Below are 23,925 nucleotides of genomic sequence, written 5' to 3' on the forward strand. Positions count from 1 at the left end.
GCCTGGAGCTTGGCCTGGGGTGGGAAAGGTCCATCAGCCCTGAATGGCTGCTCCTCCCTCCCAATACTTTCCTTCTGCCCAAAAGTCCAAGAAGTGCCTCCATAAAACTAAGGACAACCAGTATATGCAAGAGGGAGGTGTTGATTTTGGTGTGTCAGGGCTGCTTTCCAGAAGAGCTCGAGGTGTTCATCCCTTGCTCAGTGCCCAGTGCTGAAGGAGAAAGGGACAGTCCTTTAAACACACTCTCTGCCAGGAGAGGGAATGTGAGAGCTGCTCTTCCTGTTAAAGATAAAATGGTTATTCCCTAACAAGAGGGACAAAAAGGCACTTGCCTTCTCCATGCTTTCTGTAATTCAGGGGAGATCCATGAGATCCCAAACCAGCTGCATCCATACCAAGGCCCTCTTCTCTAATGCTTTACTTGCCTGTGAAATTCTTGCCATGTTTTTCCATACATTTAAGCAACAACTTGTATGCTTTGCCTTTTCATGTCAGATTTCTCTTGTGAAACAGCTGGTTTGTCACCACCTCAGACTGGGGAAAACACGTGTTCAGGTCGCTGCTGTGAAGTGCCGGGATTGTCACAGTTGTTCTGTAGCACTTTAAAGCCTCATTAGCAGGAGATGGTGCAGGAGGGAGCTGTGTCCCTGCACATCTTTTACTAACAGGCCAAAAAGCCTTTTACTAACTATAATAAATTGGTTTGATGCTTCACACTTGACTTGTGATTTGTTGGATGAAGAGCAGGAGGTTGATGATGCTGTGGCTGGAGGAAACAGTCTGAAGGGCTCTGATGGCAGTGACACAGAGAGACAGGCCATCGGTGCCAGGAGGAGGTGACAGGGTTCAGGGGCAGCTTCCAGACCTCCTTTTGGAAAAAGCACAGGTCGTGGTCCAGAGGATGCCCACCACAGCAGGTCTTTCTGTTGGTGGTAGGATGCCCAGGATGAAAACAGGGAAGGTGGTTCCTGAGGCAGCCAAGAGCTGAGCAAGTCAGGATGTTGTCACCAAAGAGGAACTGGACAAGTTCTGGGAGGAGAAATGCACCAAGCTGCAAAGTCAGTCCCCTGAGAAACTGTTTGGGAGAAACAGCCACAGGGAACTGTGGCTGGAAGGGAAAGATCCTCAGGACTGGGTGTAACCAGGTGGACACAATGCACAGATGTGTGCTGAGCTTGGTACCTCACCAAGGCCAGGATCCTGCTTCATCCATTATCCAGAGTCTCCCAGTTTCTTATGTTGAATTCTATCCCAGCATCCTGCACAGAAAAGGGGCATGTTTTCCATACTGGGCTGCCTTAGCCATGCTGGGTTCAGCTCTGGAGGTGGTTGCTCCCCAGGTTTGTCTTCTTGTCCCCTGAACAGCTCTGACATGCAGTGTGCCTTTTGGGGGTAAACAGGAAGTTTTTGGGATGGAACAGCCATTTCCTGTGCCCTCTCCATGCTCCTGAGGGCCCTGCTTTGTCCCAATAGCTGAGATACCCCATGAGCTCCCCTTGCTTTCTGCTCTCCCTGAGCTCTTACAGCCCAGGTGTGTCAAACACATTCATCAGGGGTTGAAAATACTCAGAGCTTCGGGCAGCAGAGCTCAGCAAGTTCCTTTTTTTACCCAAATGAAGGCAACACTGCTCTGAAGGAGGTTATTTGTGTTCAGAGAGCTCATCCTTTATCTTCTGTCACTGCCAACCCCATTTATCCACTTCCTCCACTCACCCAACAGGATATTAAAATACACCAACTAAATTTGACTGATCCCTTTGTCCTGTTTTCACCCTGGTGTCCAGAAATCAGCACATTCTCTCGGGAATTATCACACCTTTGTGGAATGTTGGTCACTGATCCCTCCAGTATCAAATTAATGCCTGAGGATTGCGGTGAGCTGAGATTACCCCAGGGCAGGTGAGGAGCACCCTGGGTCACTGGGCTGCAGCTCCATGCTTGGTGTGCTCTTCGTGTGCCAGACAACAATTGACATTTCACACGGAAATCTCCATCGCCTTACAGTGAGAGCTCTTACGGCATCCTGTAGTCTGGGAATCTGTGTTTTCCTTTCAATTTTCATCCTGTTGGTTGTTCCTTACACCCCTCTTCATGGATGCCTCAATTTTTCTGCCACCTGCGTGTTTCCTGCTGCGGTTGTTGGTAAACATGGGATCAGGATTGAAAGATCAGAATGCATCCACACTAGAATTATGGGATGTAAAGAAGAGCTGAGGATTTTAAGATCTTAGGAAGAAATTCTTCTCTGTGAGGGTGGTGAAGCCCTGGCACAGGGTGCCTAGGGAAGCTGTGGCTGCCCCCTGGATCCCTGGAAGTGTCCGAGGCCAGGCTGGACGGGGCTTGGTACAGCGTGGGATAGTGGAAGGTGTCCCTGCCCATGGCAGGGGGTGGAACTGGATGGTCTTTAAGGTCCGTTCCAGGCTGTGGGGTACAGGCTCGCCATGATGGGTGGCAGACCCGCCCCATGCCATGTGCATCGCTATCTGCATATGCAAATAATATTCAAATCAGCCCCTCCGCGCGGCCCAGCCCAGCCGGGCCTACTGCGGTTCTTCCTTTCGGCCCCCTGTGTTGCCATAGTTACCCCGAGCTGTCAATCACCGCGCCTTCTCCCGCCCCGCTCGGCCAGCTCTCTCAGTCATTGGGCAGCTGGCGTGTCAATCTCACTCCAGAGGAAGCCCATAGGTCAGCGCTGTCGCATATTGACCCGCCTCACCCAGGCGCACGCTCTCGATTGGGCAGCCGCGCTTGTCACTCTACGCCGCCGAGAGCAGGAGGCGGGCCCAGCGGCTTGCTGCCGCACAATACCCGCCTCCCATTGGCGGATCCTCCTGTCGCTCTGCGCCGCGGGGGGCGCGGATTGGCGGCCGCCTCACGGGGTATCCCGCCCCGCGGGGCCGTGCGGCGCAGGCGCGCCGGGGGCGGTGGCTGCGGCGGTGGCGGCTGAGCGGGGCCGGAGCGGGGCCGGGCGGCCCATGGGGCCGGGCCGCGCTGCCGATGGAGCCGCCGCGCAGCTGTGGCGATGGCGCGGAGGAGGAGAAGAAGCCGCGGCGGCGGGGTGGCGGCGCGGACGCCGGGCCCTCCCAGCTGCGGCGGCGGAGCAGCGGCGGCGCGGCGGGCGCGGACAGCGCGGCGGGTCCGCAGCCCCGCGAACGCGGCGGGTCCGTGAGCCGGCAGCGGCGGGACTCGGTCCGCAAGAACCGCCCGCGTGAGTGCGGGGGAGCAGGAGCGGAGCGAGAGCGGAGGGGGGGCTGAGAGGATGGGCAGGGGGCGGGGCGGGGCTTGTGGTAATGAGCGCGGTGGGTGGGGCTGTGGCGGGTGGGGGCTGCAGGGGCGTGGTCTGGGGAGGTGGGGCTGGGGGCGACGTGGGGCGCAGCAGGGAGGGATGGGGACACGGGGACGGCGCTGTGAGATGGGCACGGCATGGGCAGCGTGGGCACAGCACGGCGGGGATACGGTGGGGTGAGGATTTGTACAGCGTGGCCAGTATGGGGACAACGCAGTGGAGTGATGGCATGGGCGCTGCATGGCCAGTCTGGAACGCGGTGGGGACGCAGTGGAGGGGGGACTTGTCCAGCATGGCCAGTCTGAGGACAGCACGGAGGGACACGGTAGGGTGATGACTTGTCCAGCATGGCCAACTTGGGAACAGCACTGTGGGATGATGGCATGGGCACAGCATGGCTTGTTTGGGGACAGCACGGTGGGGACACGGTTGGACAGTGACATGGGCTAGGAGGTTGGGGTGAAGGATGGGACAAGCTGCATTCCGGGAGCTCTTGGAGGTTTAGGATGAGGTGACACCTACCTGGTGGGGCAGGACACGGGATGGGGCTGTGGTGGATGCTGAGGTTCCCAAACTGGGGACCTTGGATGGGAAGGAAGGAAAGGCAGCTGGTGACAGAGGGTGAGGAATAGGGCACAGCAGGACAGATGGAGGGACCAGGGTGTGAGGTTGTGGGGCTGGACTGGTAACTGTGAAAGCAAAGCAATGGAGAGCAAAGGGAATAGTTTAAATTTTGGGAGGGAAGAACCCCACAGGTTTGGCAGGAGCTGGACACAGATCAAACCAGGCTTTTTAAGGAAAACACCCCATCCCTGTAACCACGTTTGTAAATGTCCTACTGGAAGCAGCAAAATGGATGGCAGCCTTCATTTTGGGAGCAGCAGGAGCTGCCGTGCAGGTGCCGTGGCTGTCACTGACTTCAGCCATGTTTGAGGAGGAACTGAGCGATTATTCCTTGACTTCTGCTGGAGTCCTTCCTCCTGGAAGGAACTTTCCATACCTGAAAATGAAACAACCTAGGTGTAATTCCTTGGTACCTGCACAGCTGTTAAAAAGATGTGAGCAAGAAATCTGGGCTGAAAACAGGGATCAGGATTCTGCTGCATCTCGGCTGTGACTGGCAGCACCAAGACGTTGTTGCTGTATTCGAGTGAAGTTTTAAGAGTGTTCCTGATCTTTTTTTGGTTGCTGGTGAAAAAGGCAGCTTCTCTTTCGCCCTTAGGGTGAAAAATAGGAATAGGGATCCGTGGGGCTGTTAATTAGAGACCTGTTAGTTAAAAGGCTGCAGGGACATGAAGGAGATCTCTGGTATGAGAATGAGGGAGGACTTAAAGCTCTGCATTAGGTGATGATTCTCCTCTGCCTTGCTCGGGGCAGTTTCTGTGTCTTCTCTGGAAAATGTGGTTTAAAGTTGGATGCTGAGAGAGGCGTGGGACACTTTAAGGAAAACAGGTGTTCTGGCAGCTTCCAGTCTGTAAGGTCAGCATGGTGTGATTTGGGATTACAATGCAGTCTGACTTTCCTAAATGATTCTTGCGATAATTGGAAGAGAAATGGACTGGGGCAAGTGTGTCCCTTAGCAGGGACAGTGCCTGATGTCACAGTAAATCAGTTTCAGAGTTAAAATGCTCCATCCCACCTTAAGGAAGACTCAAGCCAGAATGAAGGGGAAGCGCTTAATGGGCATGGGATCAAAAATATCCTACTTTAGCTCCCACTTGTCTGGTGCTGGCATGTGGCAAACGAGCTGGGTGACCTTGAGGCTTGTCTTGCCTGGCTGTGCTGGCAGATGCCCTGGCGGATGAGCCCCGCTTCCCTAGGAGTGGAAGGATTTCAGCAGGCTCGTGATTCTCCTTCCTCCTCGTCCCTCTGTGCCTGTTAGGTACAGTCAGGGCTGTTTCACTGCGGAGATCAGGGAAGAAGGCTGGATTTGGGATAGATCTGAAATAAACAGAGCACCCAACATCCCAGCTAAATTTTCATTCCCTGGAAATTTAAATCCCTGTTTAAAAGTCATGTGGGTGTGGCGCTTGAGGACATGGATTAGGGGTGAAGATGACAGTGCTGTGTTAACGGTTGGAATTGATCTCAGAGGTCTTTTCCGCCCTGAATGATTCAGTGAAATGTTTTCTGGTGCACTTAAGGAACTTTACTGAAGACAGTGTGATTTTCCGTGTGCCCCTGGCAGAAGGGGGAGAAGTCAAGGACACTGTTGCTCTCAGAAGGGTCTGAGAAGTGTCCCTGAAAACATGGAGATTTCTTGAAGCTTTGGAGTGTTGTGTTGGGAAAGGAAGCCTGACAGGGTTATTAGTGCAGGCAGACATGTCATATACAAAAACTTTATCAGCTCCAGGGACAACACAGGAAAATTCCCTTCTGATACTGAATTATCAGTGCCGTTATTGAAATCTATACTTAAAAAATTGGACTGGAAAGATCCCAGATGAGTAAAGAGGATATTCCCATCATGGTCCATAAGGGATCTGTGGCTGTGGGCAGGGTGAAGGCAGAAACCTGATGATGAACAGGTCATAATGAGCAGGGGAATGTTTTTTTAATGAATCTTTTTTATAAGAGAAATAGATCCGCATTTCAGTTCATCAGCTTTTCCCCCTTTTCCTCTTCTTCCACTCTCTCCTTGCTCCTCCTGAAATCCTGGGATACTCAACAGAGATGAGTTTAGGTTATTTCCCTGGTTAGCAAAATGTGCTTCTCCCTTCTGTAGCTTGTTTGTTTGTTCCCTGAGAAAAAAATATTTTTTCCTTTCAACTGATTGCTTTTAAAAAAGTTTTAGTATCTTCTATCAGAATCATGCAAAGACACATGACTTTAAATTTTCTATACAGAAAGTATCCAAGAAAAGGTAAAAATAAAATGCTGTTTTGTCACTTCTTTGGTAGTACAAAATTTAAGCTTTGATGTTTAAATATCTTTTTCTGTTTTGGAATGGTGTATGAAATATGAATTCCTGTCAGAGCCTGTTTTTAGGGATGGGAGGAAATGTAGACTTAGTGTCACTTTATATTAAGTGCTAATGAATTGTATTTTTTCTCAACTGTAAATTTTTCAGCATGGTATAACACTATTAAAATATAATATTGAATATTTCAGAGTAAGCCTAGAGGTGCTGTCACACGCTGAACTAAATCATCAGACTAATCTTTTTAGCTCCTGATATAATTGGCTCAGAAGTTAAGGATCACTCTGAAATACAACTCGAGCTGCTTGTTTTGTGATGAAAATCCACCATGGAGATCTTTAATTATATCACCTCTTTCATCTTGACAGTTTGCAGCTTCCAGAATAAATCTGTTGAGGGCTTTTTTTATTTACACAGTGTTCAGTTTTATGAAGTAATTTACATATCAGATAAAGGCAATTTCTTTTTATTGCCCCAAAGATCTTACAGTCTGACTGTGAAAGGGATTTGAAGGGAGGGTGGCAGCTCTTGCTGTGGGCACACAAAGTATCCTTGAGCTTTTCTGGATTATTTAGTCGGAGCTGTGAGCCCTTAACTTTGTTTGCAGACCAGTCTTTTGTTTATTGCTGTTTTTTGTATATCCATAGATCTGCCCCTGAGAAGAAGGTTTGTTTTTAAGACAAAGAGCTGTTTACCTGAAAATATACAGAGAGAGCTGCTTTTAAAATTGTCTGTGCTCAAGGATAGCAAGTTGTCAGGCCAATGGTTTGGGTTGGGAGGGACCTTCAAAACCATCTCATTCCACCCCCTGCCATGGGCAGGGACACCATCCACTATCCTGGCCTTGGACATTTCCAGGGATGGGGTAGCCACAGCTCCTCTGCCCAACTCACTGAGAACGGGATTCATGGCTCTCATCCTCCAGTAAAGCAACAGAGTTTCTCTAAGGAGACAGATTGCAGGAGGTTTGGAGCTGAGAGCAGAGGATTTCCTGCCTTTCTTGGAAATGCCCAAACACCCAAGGAACAGCTAAACATTTCCCAGAAGGTGCTGGGCAGGAGGAGAGCCCAGGGGGTCCATACAGTGATGTGCTTCCCTTGCCAGCCTCGGGATTTGCCATCCTTCCCGTTGTTCTCCAGCTGGTGAGCGCTTGGAAAGGGAGCACTTGGAAAGGAGGTGTGTGAGACTCATCCCAGCACAGAGATCTCCAAGTAGCAGCAGGGAGGAGGTGATGAGAGGCAGTGTTTGCATTTCCTGCCCTGGCCATTGATGCTGGTGTCTGGTTATTCCAGCAGAACCTTCTGACTGAGCAAAATCTGCCTCGGGGATGCCCGGGGGCTCCTGGATGCCGGCAGTTCGGCAGTTCTCCCGCTGCTCCTCGAGATCTGCGGCAGCTCTCTTGGAAAAATTGCTTCAGAGGCTTACAAGGGAGAGATCTCTGGATGGCTTTCATCTGCTGGGAAAAAAAATAAATCAGTGTTTCAGGAGAAATCTTGGTGGCAGATGGTGATGGCGTTGATCCAAGAGAGCTTCCTCCTCCCTCCGTTGGATTTTTCTAGTTCTCAGACATGGAAGAGCTGTCACTGCCCTGCATGTTCTTGTTGGATGACTTCCTGTAAGTGTCAGGAAAAAATCCCCAGTTCTTCATGTCCTTGGAATGATTTCCTCCTCTTGTTTGTGTGCCATTCCCCTTTCCTACAAAAAAGGGTTTATAGGGAAGTTTTGTCCCTGTAATGGATTGAGTTCTCCAACAGGTGTTACTGCATAGGGAATCCTTTGCAGCAGGTAGAGAAGTACTTAATTCTGAGCTCACACATTTCTTCCTTGGATTCTTAACCTGTGGCTAGGATGTATATAATGAGAGATCCATAATTAACAATGATTTGGGGTAAGTTAATTACCTTAATAGGCTGTCTTTTCAAATTTATCCCTGGTGACTTACAGGGAAGGTACAGCTGAGCTGCTGCAGATGGAGAATCCCAGCTGCTCCGTATGGAGCCTTTCCAGCTGGTGCCACAGGGATGTGTGAGCCAGCTCTGGTCAGAAGTTGTGTCCCAGCTCAGGGGGCTCGGTTTTCTTTTTAGGGCCAGTGCTGAGTAGAGATAGTGACCCGTGAGCCCAGCCTGGTTGCAGTTACTCCTGCTGGCATCATTCCTGTTTCCCTGTTCCTGGTGAGGCAGATAGTGGATAACTGGTGTGGTTTAACTCCAGGCTTGATGTTCTGCCCAAATAAAAATTAAATTTATGTGTAATAAAAAATTTAAGGTCTTGATGGTACTGGGTATGGGGTGAAGTTTCCAAGGAACTGCTCTTTTTTTTGTGACCAGGAAAGCTGCCTAAACCGATGGACCCAGGTGGTGTTTGCCCTAAAATCTGGAAGATTTGTGTTGCTGAGTGTAGGAGTTTGGTGTGTGAACTTCACAACCAACTTTAAAACAAATCTGTTACTTTACTGAAGCCGTGCATGTGCCGCCAGCTGAGTGCTGGGAAGTAGGAGCCTGTTAGCTTGTGATGGAGCAGCCCCTGTGGCGTTTTCAGGCATTTGGCTTCAGAGCACTGTGTTTTTGGATGCTTGTCTTTCCTGCTGCACATTAGTGAGACCATCTCCAAGTCCCCAACCTCTGCTCTTTCCCCATTTTTACCCCTGTATAGCCTGGCAAAGGGAGTTTGGGGGAAGATTGTTGTCTAAATATAATGGTGGGGATGCTTTAAAAAAAAAGTCTAATGCAGAAATCAAATTGCATATTTTGACAGGAACAAATATATTCCAGGAATCATGGAATGGTTGGTGTTGGAAGAGACCTTAAAGACAATCCTGTTCCAACCCCCTGGTGTGGACAGGGACACCTTCCACTATCCCAGGTTGCTCCATGCCCCATCCAGCCTGGCTTTGGACGGTTCCAGGGATGGGGCAGCCACAGCTTCTCAGTGCCAGGGCCTCGTCATCCTCACAGGGAAGAATGTAATCTAAATGTAATCTAATATGTAATCTAAATCTCTCTTTTTAGTTTAAAACCTTTCCCCTTTGTCATATCACTATCTGCCTGTGTAAAAGTCCTTGGATTGCCCCTGCTCCCTCCCTCTGCTGGGCTGCCATTCAGATTCTTTTCCCTTTCATTCATGAAAAGTTATTTTTGTGTCTGTTCTTGTTTGAAGTAAATGCCTCAGAAATGGAGAGTGATTGGGATTTGGATGTGTCTCCGAAAATAGAACTTGCATCTTCTTTCAAGATTTCCTTTGGTGATGGTTGGGGGTGGCCTCTACGGAAATACATAAAAATAACTTGGTGGATTAAAAATACTTTGGGGAGCTGCCGGTGCCAGGAGCTCCTGGGAGCTGGAAAGCTCTGGAAGGGCCTGTACAGCTACCAGAGAATGTGTCCTCCAACCTGTCAGGCTCTGCCTGTGCTAAGATTGTTCCCTGAAGAGCCTGACATGAGGGATTCCTGCTCCAAAGGGAGAGGGATGAGGGCTTCTCCATGTTCCACCCTTATCTGTTTGCAGATAAGGAGTTTTACTAAACCCTGAGATGCTGTTTTCCAGAGGAACGTTGGTAACGTCTATGTTGGAGCATGTCCAGAGAAGGGAAAGGAGCTGGGGAAGGGTCTGGAGCAGCTGAGGGAGCTGGGAAAGGGGCTCAGCCTGGAGCAAAGGAGGCTCAGGGGGGACCTTGTGGCTCTGCACAACTCCCTGACAGGAGGGGGCAGCCGGGGGGGGTCGGGCTCTGCTCCCAGGGAACAGGGACAGGAGGAGAGGGAACGGCCTCAAGCTGGGCCAGGGGAGATTTAGATTGGATGTTAGAGAAAGTTTCTTCATGGAAAGAGCAATCAAGCATTAGAACAGGCTGCCCAGGGCAGTGGTGGAGTCCCCTTCCCTGGAAGGATTTAAAAGCTGTGTGGATGTTGCACTTGGGGACATGGGTCAGTGGTGGCCTTGGCAGTGCTGTGTTAATAGTTGGGATTGTGGAGGTCTTTTCTGACCTGTATGATTCTATGATTCAGGTTTATTTTCTAAGAGTTCCTTTTTTCCTTCTGGAAGCTACCATAAGGGTTGAATCCTGCTCCCATAAGCCCTAACATGTGGCTACGTTTTTCCCTTTGCTTTGGAGCCTGTGCATCTCATTAGCTCCAGCCTCTCCTTTAGCTCATTAATAGTGATACTAATCTGTTCCAGTTCCCAGCTCTAATCGCAGATTCCATCAGATCAGGGGTTTCTCTTGATCTTTTCCAAGAAGCTCATTATCTAACACAGCTGTAAATGTTGCTGGGCCTGACACTGATGCATATTTTGGACCACGGGGGAATTTGACTAATAAAATAATCCAATTAGACATTTGTTTTTGTCTCCCTGCGGCATCTTAGATTGCTTGTCTACCTCAGCTCTGTTGTAATTAGGGAACGTTTGTACATCCCTTTGATGTAAAAGCACGGGTGTTATCCGTGGCTCTGGCTCTGGTTCAGAACTTTGGAAAAGGAATAGCTGGGGATTAAACTTGCAGCAGGATCTGGCAAGGGTATGGATGCTGTCAGACCTGTGGGGAGGGATGTCAGCGTTCGAGTGTTATACAGCAAATATTCGGAGCCCCTGAATGTGAGGGATCTCTAAATAGGAGCTGTCTCTTGTCAAAGACAGACCAGGCTGCCAACATTCCTGAAAATTGAGAGACCACATGGGTCCTTAGAGAACTGCATTAATTAATTCAATGAAAACTGTTTTCATGGAATCACAGGATGGTTTGGGTGGGAAGGGGCCTTAAAGACCATCCCGTTCCAACCCCCTGCCATGGGTAGGGACACCTTCCACTAGAAAGGTGCTCGTGCTATGGCTGTGCCATACCCTGTCTCATTTTCTCTTTGTCTTCTCTCTGCAGTCTTTCCCTGGTTTGGCTTGGACATCGGAGGGACCTTGGTCAAACTGGTTTATTTTGAACCCAAGGACATCACGGCCGAAGAGGAAGAGGAAGAAGTGGAAAACCTCAAAAGCATCCGCAAATACCTGACATCAAACGTAGCCTATGGCTCCACAGGCATTCGGGATGTGCACCTTGAGCTCAAGGACCTTACCCTGTGTGGACGTAAAGGCAATCTGCACTTTATACGCTTTCCTACTCATGACATGCCTGCTTTTATCCAAATGGGAAGCGAAAAGCACTTCTCGAGCCTCCATACTACCTTATGTGCCACGGGAGGTGGAGCGTACAAATTTGAGCAGGACTTTCGCACAGTAGGCATTTTTGGCTTCTATACCATTAGGATCTGGTAGTGACGTTTCTTTGAAAGCTTAAAACTAGAAAACTTTCTCTGCACACTCTAAAGCTTCTCTAAATCTTCATTTTGACGCTGTCCCTAACTCCAGTTAAACTTGGCATGTGGAGTCAAATTGGCATCTCCAAATTAACGCACTTTCTGCCCTGAACATAACTCTAAAATTATTCACTAATGATCTTTCTTACAAATCTTCCTCTCTGTTTTTAATCTCTGCTTGTGCTAATCTCAGTCTTGTGGGGTTGTTTTTTTTCCTCATTGCTGTCTTTCTCCTGCTTTATTTTCTTCCTTTGCTCACCTGGTTTCATTTCTGACACCTATGTGAATGAGCTGGTTGAGGTTCAGGCAGATTTTGTGGTAAATGTAACTGTCAGGAAGTTCATAGTTGGGATTTGACATCATCATGTGACTTCATTCTAAGTGGGATCCTTGTTCATGGTGAAAAACATGATAAATACTTGTTTAGTCAGGGCTTGGAAAAATGCAGATAAAAAGGCTTTTATAGAATCATTAAGGGTGAAAGGCATCTAAGATCATCAAATCCAACTGTTCCCCCAGCACTGCCAAGGTCACCACTGACCCATGTCCCCAAGTGCCACATCCACATGGCTTTTAAATCCCTCCAGGAATGCAGACTCCACTACTATTCTGGGTAACACAGCCCTTTCTGTTGTTTTTCCCAATATCCCATTTTGTGTGGTCAAGGCAGTGGCATGAGAGGAAAATGATCTTGTAACTTCCTCACTGTTTTTTGATGTTCCTTTGGATGGGTTTTGTGGGATATTTTGGTCAAACAATATAAGTCCCTCCTCATTTTTCCTGGCTTTTTCACACCAGTGCCTCAGCATCAGGGCCTAAGTCAGGCCTGTGGGAATTGCTGGAATTCACTCTGTGTCCATCTGTGGATCCAGATGGTTTTGCCCTGTTCCACACCTGAGGGCTGGGGTATTTAGGAGTCCCTGTGCTCTCCTGTGATCTGTTCTCCCTCAGCCTCTGCAGGGAGCATGGACACAGCTGGATTGAGCTGGCAGTGAATGCATTTTTCCAACCCTGAGCATAAACCCTTCAAATCCCTCGCTATTTCTTCAATATTCCTCTTTTTTCCTTCCCACCAGATGGGTGACCTTGAGCTTTGTAAGCTCGATGAGCTGGATTGCCTTGTGAAAGGAGTGCTGTACATTGATTCCGTGGGGTTCAATGGACACTCAGAGTGTTACTATTTTGAGAACCCGACGGATGCTGAGAGGTGCCAGAAGCTCCCATTCAACCTGGAGAATCCCTATCCTCTCCTTCTGGTGAACATTGGCTCAGGGGTCAGCATTTTGGCTGTCTATTCCAAAGACAACTATAAACGGGTAACAGGCACCAGGTGAGTGCTGAGGGGGTAAAGGGACTTTGATTTTAGGGTCTGGAGCACATTCCTGCTTTGTAAATGGCATTTTCAGGGATGAGCTGCAATAAAAGTGGTGAGAGGAATGACCAAGCTCCTGCTCCTACTGCGGTTGCTCCCTGCCAGCAAAAATCCCTCCTGGAAAAGAGGATCTGGATTTCATGTTTTGGTGTCTTTACTGCAGCCAGTCTATATCAAAGCTGGTCTTTTAGTTGCCCTGCTGCAGGAATTTAAGGGCTTTATTTATTTATTTTATAAGATCACATAGTTTGGGATTGTTAACAACTCGTAGCTTTGATCCAAGAAGTCGAGATTTCCATCCTGACTTCCAAAAGTTGCCAGATTTTGGTGGAGGGGATAATGGCATAGCAGTAATTCCCCAGTTCTTGCCCATCTTGAAGATGTTGCTCTTGTGTCCTGGCAAAGCCAAAGAGTTCTGTGGCTTTAAGCTCTCCTGAATTCCCTGAAAAGTAACAGTAGTAGTAAAAATGACGATAATAATAATGATGATGATGATAATGATGATGATGGCGATGATGATAATAATAATAATTTTAAAGCCTCTCAGTACAGTTCTTACTGTACATTATTAGTGGCATCTGTGCACAGTAAAGTGAACAAGACAGAGTTTTTCCCCCAACTTTTGGATATCTCTGCCCTGACACTCCAGTTATCCCTCAGGACTAATACTTATTTTCAGATTAACATCTCTGGATGCTGGGAAGAAAGTGTAACATAAGAAAATGGAGGTCTCATTTCACAACATGGCCTGTGCACAAAGCTGTGAGGGCGAGAGATTCCTCACAGGCTGTAAGTTACGTGAGAGGAACAGACTTTCAGGAAAATGCTGCTTTTCCAAGATAATTCTCCCTAAAACAATGTGTCAGGAATGGGGTGACCTGAGCTAACTGGAATGCAGAGCTGAACAATGTGAGCTTTCATCTTCATTTTGCTTTACTTGCAGCCTTGGAGGGGGAACCTTCTTTGGCCTCTGCTGCCTTCTGACGGGCTGCTCCACGTTCGAGGAGGCCCTGGAGATGGCGTCCCATGGGGACAGCACCAAGGTGGACAAACTGGTGCGGGACATCTACGGAGGAGACTACGAGCGCTTTGGGCTGCCAGGCTGGGCTGTGGCATCCAGGTATCACCCTGCCTGGTTCTCATCTTGGTTTGATTGCCACTGGAGATCCTGCAAGGATGAAAAACTGGATTTAGGTGCCTTAGGAGAGCAGCAGTTCCTAAGAGATCTAAGTTACTGATAGCAATGCTTTTTAAAGGTAGCAGTCAATCCTTCAGGAGGAATCACTTGGGTTAAATTGGCAGTTCTTGTTTTCTCCTGGAATTCTGATGGGACCTTTAACCCTGAAACTGTCTTTACAGCTTTGGAAACATGATGAGCAAGGAGAAGAGGGAATCTGTCAGCAAGGAGGACCTGGCCAAGGCCACTTTGATTACCATCACCAACAACATTGGCTCCATAGCGCGGATGTGTGCCCTTAATGAGGTATTTTGGGAATCTCTTCCCTTGCTGCCTGCCTGAGGAACACGCCTCTCTTTGGGAACAGCTCTGGGGACCACTGGGAGAGGAGGAAGGAGGGATAGAGGGTGTAGAGGCTGGATATCTTTTCCTGTGTTGTTTTTACGAATTGTGCTGGATTTCTTGGCCAAGCCCCACCACTGCCACGGCCGTTGCTGGATCTCTGTGCTTTCAGCTTCTTTACAGTGCTGCCTTGTTGCATTCATGTCAAGCAGCATTGTACAGGGCTATGAAAGAGCAGAGACATGCTCTGCACACCATCCTGAGCCTGCTTCCATGGGATGGGCCAATGGCATCCAGCATCCTCCTGACTCCTCTGGCTCTGTCTTCATTGCTGCCAAAATGAGGCAAGACATGTCCTAAACAGCCTTGCTCCTAATGTATCTGCTCATTCCTTGCTCTGGAGCTCAGCTGAATGAAATGAGGATCCTGAATAGTTCAGGGGAAGTGTTAATCAATGTGGGGAGGGAGGGAAAATCCGTAGAAGGATGTGAGTTCAGGAGCAGGTAAGACTTGATCCTGGTTCCTCAGTAAGAGGAGGAACTGAATTATTTTCTTGTTGGAGAAAAAGAAAGCTTCAGAGCTTGCATCAGAACTATTTTAGGGTGGAAAAGTAAGGCTGGAAGTCTGGTTTAAATCCAAAATACCACTACTTGGTTGGTCTTTCCCTTTCTTTAAAAATTGTTTTGATTAAGGGCTCCTAATCAGTTTGTTTTCCCCCCATTTAACAGTAGAGTCACTCAGGTGTTTCATGATGAGTCAAAGGCCAGAGCTGGGAGGAGAGAGGGAGATGGCACTTGATGATCAGTGTTCCCAGGCAGTATAAGGATTTCCTAGGAAAATCAGCTATTCTATCCAAATTCATGAGTTCGAAAGGCTGTAGATTGGCCTGGGAATTTCTGCAAGAGTCTGAGGAAGAGCCTGGCTTAAAATGGCCTGGTCCTGCTTTCTAATGGAATTGTGGGTGGTTTTCTGCAGGTTCTGCCAGACACTTTCAGCAGGCACTTAAATAGAATTTCCAAACCGTTTAGGTTGAGAAGTCCTTTAAGATCATCAATCCCAACCATTCCCCCAGCACTGCCCAGGCCACCACTGACCCACGTCCCCAGGTGCCACATCCACATGGATTTTAAATCCCTCCAGGGAAGGGGACTCCAACACTGCCCTGGGCAGCTGTGCCAGGGCTGGACAGCCCTTTCCATGAAGAAATTTTCCCTCATATCCAACCTGAGCTTCCCCTGGCCCAGCCTGAGGCCGTTCCCTCTCCTCCTGTCCCTGTTCCCTGGGAGCAGAGCCCGACTCCCCCCGGCTGCCCCCTCCTGTCAGGGAGTTGTGCAGAGCCACAAGGTCCCCCCTGAGCCTCCTTTGCTCCAGGCTCAGCCCCTTTCCCAGCTCCCTCAGCCTCTCCTGGTGCTCCAGCCCCATCCCCAGGGGGGGTTTTCATCATTGCAAGCAGAAAATAGAATTTAGCCTTAATATTCCTTTTTTTTCCCCTTAACACTTGCAGAACATCAACCGTGTGGTGTTCGTGGGCAACTTCCTTCGGATCAACACCATCTCCATGAGGCTCCTGGCCTACGCCCTGGACTACTGGTCAAAGGGACAGTTAAAAGCACTTTTCTTGGAACATGAGGTGAAATTCCTTTTTAAAATATGTCTCATGGCAAAATGCACATCCTTGGAGTGCTCTGTAAACAGCCAGTGGAGCTGTTGGGTGCACAGTGCTGGAGACTCTCAGGGCTTTGCTGCTACAGCCACAGCTATATTTTATTTTATTTTCTATTTTATAAAGTACCTCCCTGTAGTTGTATCTTTCCCCTCTCCTTTATATGTTGTTAAAATTACATCATGTGTTTAATAGCCTGGAGAAGGGAAGGCTCCAGGGAGACTTTCCAGTGCCTAAAGGGGCTCCAAGAGAGCTGCAGAGGGACTTGGGACAAGGGATGGAGTGACAGGACGAGGGAGAATGGCTTCCCACTGCCAGAGGCAGGGTTAGATGGGATATTGGAAAGGAATTGTTCCCTGGGAGGGTGGGGAGGCCCTGGCACAGAGAAGCTGTGGCTGCCCCTGGATCCCTGGAAGTGTTCAAGGCCAGGTTGGATGGAGCTTGGAACAGCCTGGGATAGTGGGAAGTGTCCCTGCCTGTGGCAGGACATGGAACTGAATGATCTTTAAGGTCCTTTCCAACCCCAACCATTCCCTGATTCCATGAGTATTGCTGTTCTGTGTGAGGTGGATTTTCAGTGGATGTTCCTTCTGCTCCTCAGGGTTACTTCGGCGCAGTCGGTGCTCTCCTGGGACTCCTGGACTCAGCCTGACTCTGTGTAGGATCTCTGTTGGACCTATGGATTCAGGTCACTCCCTGGGCCACTGAGCCCGTGGTTTGGGGGTCACTGAGCCCACGTTTCGTGTCACAGCCCCTGCTGTGACTGTTCCACTGTTGTGGCCTGTCAGGACAGCGTGGGGATGGGTGTCTGCAAGAGTTGAAATCCATCTGGGATTACAGCGCAGGTTTGTTCAAAGGATGTGATTGGAATACACTGGCTGGACATGGGGGTGCATGGGAAGGTCTGTGGGGCATTTCAGTCATATGAAATTGCCCTTTTTAGGTAGTTTTACTCCGTGTTTAATGATGGTGACAAAGCAGTGCACGGGCACTCCGCTCCGTCCATTGGGATTACTTGGAGTGCCGAGTGCCCAGGTCAGTTCTGTGTTCACAATCAGAGGTTCTCCATGTGCTGGAAAATGGTCTGGGAAGGGGGAAGAGCATCAGCACAGCCCTGGTGTGTAACTCCATATGGCCCACTGGATCCACAGTGTGACACAGCTGTGCTCTCAGCCAGGCTTTATCCTGTTCCACACGTCCTTATCCCTGTCCTAGGGACGGAAGGTACAGCACGGCATGGATCTGTGCCTCAGGGTGATTCCCATTTCAGCCTGCAGCGCTCCTACACAGCCCTCAGCACCCTTTGGGATGGTGTTAGGGGTGTCTGTCAGCCTCCAGCCTTGAGATCTAAATTTGAGGATGGAATAGGGATGTTTGTTTGTTTGTTTGTCTGGGATTTTCTCTCTCCCAAACTCGGCTGCACAGAATTCCACCAAAGAGATGCTTCCTTCAGTCACACTTGGATCTCTGTAGTATTCCATGTTACATTTATTAGAGGCTACACTCCTGTCATTTTGGGGGAATCCTCCCCTTTCCATGCATGCTGTACTCCCTCTTTTCCCTGTGCATGCTGCCACACAGCCTGCGAGCGGGATGCTGCGGTGTGGAGCCCCTGTGGAAGTTGCACCCTGGGGAAGGGGGGTTGGGATGGATCCTGCACGCTCGATAAATGCTCTCTGAAAGCAACGACGTATCTGCACCTTCCCTTGGGATGTGAGCTCATGGAGACACGGCCTTGGAAGTGCTCTGGCTTCCCAGTGAGCAGCTCCTTGGAGCACAGGGAAAGCTGTTCAGATCCTTCAGATCAGGTCACGGTGTCAGGGTAATTATCCCAGGGTATCGGGATGACCATCACCCTGACCTCAACACTCCCTTCCAGTCCTGGTTTCTTTCCAGAGAAACCAATATCCAGCTCTCTGATCCCCTTGTGAGCATGGCTGGAAGTGCTGAACAGCCCCGAGCTCTTCCCTACATCCTGAATCCCACCTGGCTCTGCCCGTTGCTGAATCCCCAGGTCTGAGCAGTTTGAGGTGGGTTCCTCATGTGGCAGCTCCCTTTGAAAAGGGAGGAAACGGGTTCAGAGGGTGTTTGCTTTGCTGGGTAGATCTGTGTTCATCTCTAGACCTCAGCTGACTGTGAGCTGGGATTCTGGACACAGCCAGGGATTTGACAACTGGGAAAAAATCTGGGAAGAGAGTGCAGGGCTCATGTGGAAGGTGATCTGAGCTGGCTGGGGAGGAAAATGTTTTTGCTGCAGACTAACACAGGTTTCTGTTGTGTCCTGCTCTGTGTTCATATGATGGTACTGGAAAGGTGAGGGCTGGGAGCAGGATCCTGCAGCTCCGGGAGTGGTTTGGGTTGGATGGGACCTTACAGCCCCTCCTATTCCCACCCCTGCCATGGGCAGGGAACCTTCCACCATCCCAGGTCACTCCAAGCCCCATCCACCCTGGCCTTGGGCAGGGATGAGGCAGCCAGAGCTTCTCTGGGCAGCCTGTTTGGGATCAGCTGAATTCAAGACCTCATTTATTCTTCATTCCTTGTGAAATCACACAAAAGGTTCCCAAATGCTCCATTAAAAACATCTCCATTTCCAGAGTGCTGACTGAAGGGTTTCTAGACTCAGCTCTTGCTGTACCACCTAAAACCCAACACACACGTACCTGGCTGGCCTTTCACTCACCCACCCTCATGGCCAAAACTCATGGAAAAGGCACAGAAACTTCAGCTTTTTGGAATATCCGTGTGCCTGGGATCTGTGTGGCTCCTTGATGTAAGGGGTCAGTGCTGGGCTGGGCTGGGGAGGGCGTGTGAATCCTTGGGATACACAGGGAAAAGCCTGGCTTTTATTAATCACAGCAGCCTTGGGGGCTGAGGGCTGATGCAGAAGCCACCTTGCAATGGTTCTGCCGTGGAGAGCTGGGAAATCTCTGCAGGGCTGGGAATTCCCAGCAGCAATCCCACAGCCTGATCCACCACAGTCCCTGCTCTGAGGCACTGGTGTCCCTGGGCACAGCATCCTGCAAGTTTTCCACATCCTCACTCTCTACGTGTGTGTGTGTGACTCCTTTTTCTTGGGATTTTTGAGTAGATCCAGCACGGTCTGATCCCAGCACCAAAGTTCCTGGCTTATTGTCTATCCTTTTTTTGTAAACTGCTTGGTTTTTTTTCTTCGTTATAAAATACTGCTGTTATTTTTTATATGCTTCAAACTCTTTGTTTGCTTCTTGTCTCATTCTTGGAGCTCCAGTGCAGTGGGATGGATGGTGGTGGGAAGGAGCAGGAATGTGCTGGGGAAATCAGGGTCAACCACTTGGTTGTTAGCTTACTGAAAGTAATTGTTGGCAATCCTTGATTGTTTCTCCTTCCCTGCATGTTTCAGGCTCTGGGAATCACTTGTATTTCAAAGCATTTTAAAGGAGGGGGGGAAAAATTTAAAGAACATTAATTATTCTGGGGGAAATTGCAGCGTTTTTGGCTTTGATGAAAAACTTAATTGCTGATCATTGATACGAATGGGATTGGTGGTGGTGCAGTATCAATCCAGAGCAGGAGCTGTGGGGTGGAAGCAGCAAAATAACTGTTCTGTGCAGCTCGGTGGGAGATCCAGACTTTGTCCCAGCAGTGGGAATTGCCTCACACCGAGCTCGTCATCCCAAAAAGGGCTGGAAGGGCAGCCAGGCACTCAGTTCCTGTGGATCCTTCTGGAGGTGGTGAATGGAACATCGGGGGAATGGCTTCCCACTGCCGGAGGGCAGGGTTAGATGGGATACTGGGAAGGAATTGTTCCCTGTGAGGCTGGGGAGGCCCTGGCACAGGGTGCCCAGAGAAGCTGGGGCTGCCCCTGGATCCCTGGAAGTGTCCAAGGCCAGGTTGGATGGGGCTTGGAGCAACGTGGAAGTGTCCCTGCCCATGGCAGGGAAGGGAATGGGATGGGGTTTAAAGTCCCTACTCATCCAAAGGATTCCATGGTTTGGGTGGTGTTCAGGCGGGATCCGGCGCTAGAGGGCAGCAGCCCCGCGCCCGGCAGGGATCGGGGGACAGCGGGACAGGGACAGCGGGACAGCGACAGCGGGACAGGACGCGTGGGGGTCCCGCCGCCTCCTCCACACCAGCGCCCTGCAGGGATCCCAGCCTGGGGGTGGCCCCAGCTCAGCCACCCCCATGGGGACAATCCAAGGGGATTTTTTCACCCGCCTGGTCAAGCCTTGAGGAAGAGGAGGAGAGGAACAAAGTGAGCAGGAGACGGGGATGGAGCTGCGCCCCAGGAGCTCCCATAGCGCTGAGCCGGGAGCTGAACCCGTCCCAACCCTGCCGAGGTCGGCATGAGGGGGTCCGGGCCGGGATGCGGGATGGGAAGGTTGGTTGGAGGAATATCCTCTCCCTAAGCAGGGAAGCTCACCCGTGCCTGGAACCTGCAAAATCCCCCTTGTCTGGGGGTTTTGGGGTGCGCTGCAGCCCCCCTGCCCTCACGGGATGGTGTCCCCACCGGCGTGGCTGGGAGCGATGCTCTGCTCTGGGACAGGGATGCTGCTGGGACAAGGGGACATGGACAACGTGACCCAACCGCCAGCTCTGCTTCGGTCCCTCCCCTGCTGGGGACATCCCCGGTGTGACAGGGAACAAGGGATGGGGGGACAGAGCCCCTGCAAACACACCCCCGCTTCCAAAACCTGCTTTTATTTACATTTCATGTCAAATCACATGCAAACTCTCGGTTGTTTTTTGGTTTTTTTTTTTTTTTCTTTCCTGGTTTTTCCTTAAGAAGAGTGTGATTAGCAAAAAAGACGCATTATTAGAATTTTCAAATAGCAATTAAATATACAAAAATAGAGCTTACAAAAAACCCAAACAAACAGAGGGAAAAAAAACCAAAACAAAACCAAAACCAGCGAATGTTTTAAAAAATATTCTGCTGCAGAATTTGTAGTGTACAAACACGTCTATGAGGCTCCACGCTCCATAAACAGTCCTGGGTTATTTGGGAGGGGGGACGGCACCAGGAGCCCCCCCAGCCCTGCCCCCGGGAAAGCCGCTGCCGTGTAATACTGACACCCCCCTCCCCCAAACCCCGGGAATGCGACTGGTGAGGATGGCAGGGGACACCCAAAACTTGTGGTCAGAGAGGCGAGAGGGTGGCCCAGCTCCCCGCCAGGCGCTGATGGGGAGTTTGGGGTGTTTTGGCAAGGGAAACCGCTGCCCAGAGACCCCCGGGGCCAGGCTGGAAGCAATGGGATGATCCCAAAGGCCGGGATTTTTTGCCTGCCCCCCACACCAGGGCTCTCACTGCAGCTGAGGCCAGGATGGTGCCCGTTCCAGGGACTGCAGGCCCCTGAGGTAGCCGAGGAGGAGGGGCAGCCACCCCCGGGAGGGTGAGGGGGGAATCCAAACCCGGGAGACCCACACAGCCACCACCCGCTGCTCCCGGGGGTGACACCGGGTGCCGAGGGGACACCCAACCGCAGCACGACTCCAGGGGCGAGACCCCATTTCCTGGTGGGAATCGCAAAGGCAAAGGAACCGAAGGCGAAGAGAAGGGGGCAGGAAGCGGCCGCGATGCCGCGGGGTCCGCCCCGCGTTCGGGGGAGCAGGAGGTGCCGGAGCTCGGGGGCCGCCGCGGTGCTCCCGGAGGTCGCTGGGTGCCACCGCGCCGCTTCCCGGCGGCCGCGGCGCTGGAGAAGGGAGGTGCTGGAAGAAGGATGTCGTGCCGAGGACGCCGACTCCCCTCCTGGCCCTGGCGGAGGATCCGAGCCCAGGCTTCATCCCGGCAGGATTTGGGGCTGCTCAGCTGCGGCCGAAGTGCTTTGGTTGTGTCCGAGCGCCGCGGGCGGGCGCGGGCCGGGCCCGGCCCGGGAGGGACTATACGATGTTCTGCGAGCCGGGCAGCGGCCCCTGCGGCGGGCCCGGGTCCGGCTTCCCGTGCAGCTGCGCCAGCTGCAGCACTGGCATGTTACACAGGGGACACACCTTCCGCACCTCCAGCCACTTGATGAGGCACCTGCGCACACGGGGGACACGGGGCGTCAGTGCCGACACAGCGGACAGCGCTGGGGAGCTGCAAGAATCCCCCCCAAACCTCCTGATCCCGCCCTGGAGCTTTGCTGCTGAACAGTTTTTAATTCATCATTTGAGTACCTTTACGTTTTATTGGGATTTTTTTTTTTGGGGGGAGGTCTCTGTGTGTGTATATACAGGGATTTTGTGTTATGTTTTATATAAAATTTATATTTGTATTTATATTTATAAAATAGGGATATAAAATGTATACGCCAAAAAATAAGCTATATACATAAAAGGTGTCTGTGAATTTATAAATACAGAATCTATAAATAATATGCCAATAATACACAATCACATATATGTGTATAAATAATATATAAATTTATATAATGCATATAAATGTATATAAATAAAAATAAAAATTATGTCAATAATTCTGATATCATACTATTATGTATCCTGTATATTATATATAATTATATATATTATATACTATATATTATATATACTTATATAGTATATACAGTCTATATAGTATATATAGTGTATATATGAATGTTGTATAAATACATTATATAATATATTGAATATAAATATATAGAAATAGATAAAATGTATATATAAATAAGCAGAAAATACAAAAATATCTGTAATAGATAGTAGGATATTATGTAGCTTTAGCATATAGTATATTATATAGTATTATTATATAACACATTGCTATTATTTTATATAGCAACATAAATTTTAGTGGTTTTGCTTTATATAAACCACAGCTATATAAAATATATATATTTACATTTTTCCTGGAATTACAGATTGAGTTGGAAGGGTTCCATGAGGCTCACCAAGGCCAGCTCCTGACTCTGCATGGGGCACCCTACAAGTGAAACCCCAGCTCCCCAAGCTGTGAATCATTGCTGCTGCTTCACATCCTCCAATTCATCCAACAGGGGCTTTTCCTGCCATTCCTGCCCTGGAATGGGGGTGGGAAGAGCCCCCAGCCCCACTGCCCAGCCCACACTTACTTCCTGTGGAAGGCATGTTTGCAGGGACAGATCCCCAGCTCGTCCTTGGGCTTGAACTCCTCCAGGCACACGGCACAGATCTGCAAGGTGTGGGATGCACAGGGCAGTGCCAGTGGTCAGGACACAACATTTGCATGTAAAAACTACACAGATGGCCAAAATCATGGAATCACGGCATGGTTTGGGTGGGGAGGGACCTTAAAGTCATCCAGCTCCATCCCTTTCATGGGCAGGGACACCTTCCACTAACCCAGGGTGCTCCAAACCCCCTCCAACCTGGCCTTGGACACTTCCAGGGATCCAGGGGCAGCCCCAGCTTCTCTGGGCACCCTGTGCCAGGGCCTCCCCAGCCTCACAGGGGTGAAATCCCCCCTAAAGCCTTCCCAAATTTCACTGGCTGAGCTTTGGAATCACAGTTCTGAGGCTCGGGTCTCCCTTTCCTGGTGGAAGGGACCATGGAGCCTCCACAGAACAGCCCCAAAGCTGGATGTGTTTGAGGTTTTAGGGTGCAGGGGGATGGATCCAGGCTGCTGCTTGGTCCCTGGGACTGAGCTGCATCCGCAGGGACACCTCTGGGAAGAGGAAAAGGCAATGGACTTTTGCCATCCCTATCCCAGGGCTGGGAAAGCTGGTGGCTGTTTTCCCAGCAGGCAAAAGACTCAGCCAAAACCTCCTTCACCCTCGCAGCCAATTCCTCCTGACTCATTTTGGATGTCCCAGGGGATTCGGGATATTTCTGGGTGGTTTTCCCAGCCTCCTCGGCCTGGGATCTCTGTCAGTGCACCAGGGCCAGGTGCAGCTGTTGGGGTCATCTCCTGAGGAACACACACATCCC

The 23,925-nt window shown here is 50.1% G+C and overlaps 2 protein-coding genes across 10 annotated transcripts in view; one reads left to right on the forward strand and one right to left on the reverse strand.

The window, feature by feature from the left end:
* The first annotated feature begins 2,953 nt into the window (after positions 1-2,953).
* On the forward strand, positions 2,954-17,748 carry PANK2 (pantothenate kinase 2). 4 transcript variants are annotated; one of them, XM_048304719.1, is made up of 7 exons: positions 2,954-3,208; positions 11,076-11,428; positions 12,585-12,838; positions 13,824-14,000; positions 14,240-14,363; positions 15,904-16,029; positions 16,664-17,748. In XM_048304719.1, the coding sequence occupies exons 1-7, from the start codon at positions 2,998-3,000 to the stop codon at positions 16,712-16,714; spliced, it is 1,296 nt and encodes a 431-aa protein (XP_048160676.1). In that variant the 5' UTR covers positions 2,954-2,997; the 3' UTR covers positions 16,715-17,748. The 4 variants fall into 4 exon arrangements, with proteins under 4 accessions (XP_048160676.1, XP_048160678.1, XP_048160677.1 ...); XM_048304721.1 differs by lacking the exon at positions 2,954-3,208 and adding an exon at positions 3,512-3,611; XM_048304720.1 differs by lacking the exon at positions 2,954-3,208 and adding an exon at positions 7,688-7,821.
* Positions 17,749-20,726: 2,978 nt separating this feature from the next.
* The window catches only part of RNF24 (ring finger protein 24), a 28,982-nt gene continuing 25,783 nt past the window's right edge, over positions 20,727-23,925 (reverse strand). For all 6 annotated transcript variants that reach the window (XM_048304504.1, XM_048304506.1, XM_048304505.1 and 3 more), the window contains 2 exons: positions 23,091-23,170; positions 20,727-22,060 (listed from right to left, as the gene is read on the reverse strand). In XM_048304504.1, the coding sequence (XP_048160461.1) occupies positions 21,922-22,060; positions 23,091-23,170 (219 nt within the window). In that variant the 3' untranslated portion in view covers positions 20,727-21,921. The remainder of the gene's footprint in view (positions 22,061-23,090; positions 23,171-23,925) is intronic.

The sequence above is a fragment of the Corvus hawaiiensis genome, chromosome 5 (assembly GCF_020740725.1).
Source record: "Corvus hawaiiensis isolate bCorHaw1 chromosome 5, bCorHaw1.pri.cur, whole genome shotgun sequence".
NCBI classification, from domain to species: Eukaryota; Metazoa; Chordata; class Aves; order Passeriformes; family Corvidae; genus Corvus; species Corvus hawaiiensis.

Bases quoted from the DNA above. Each gene is read 5' to 3' on its own strand.
- PANK2 (XM_048304719.1), top strand. From the start codon at position 2,998: ATGGAGCCGCCGCGCAGCTGTGGCGATGGCGCGGAGGAGGAGAAGAAG. The intron at 14,001-14,239 runs GTATCACCCTGC...CTGTCTTTACAG, and splicing joins GGCTGGGCTGTGGCATCCAG to CTTTGGAAACATGATGAGCA. The intron at 16,030-16,663 runs GTGAAATTCCTT...TCTGCTCCTCAG, and splicing joins CACTTTTCTTGGAACATGAG to GGTTACTTCGGCGCAGTCGG.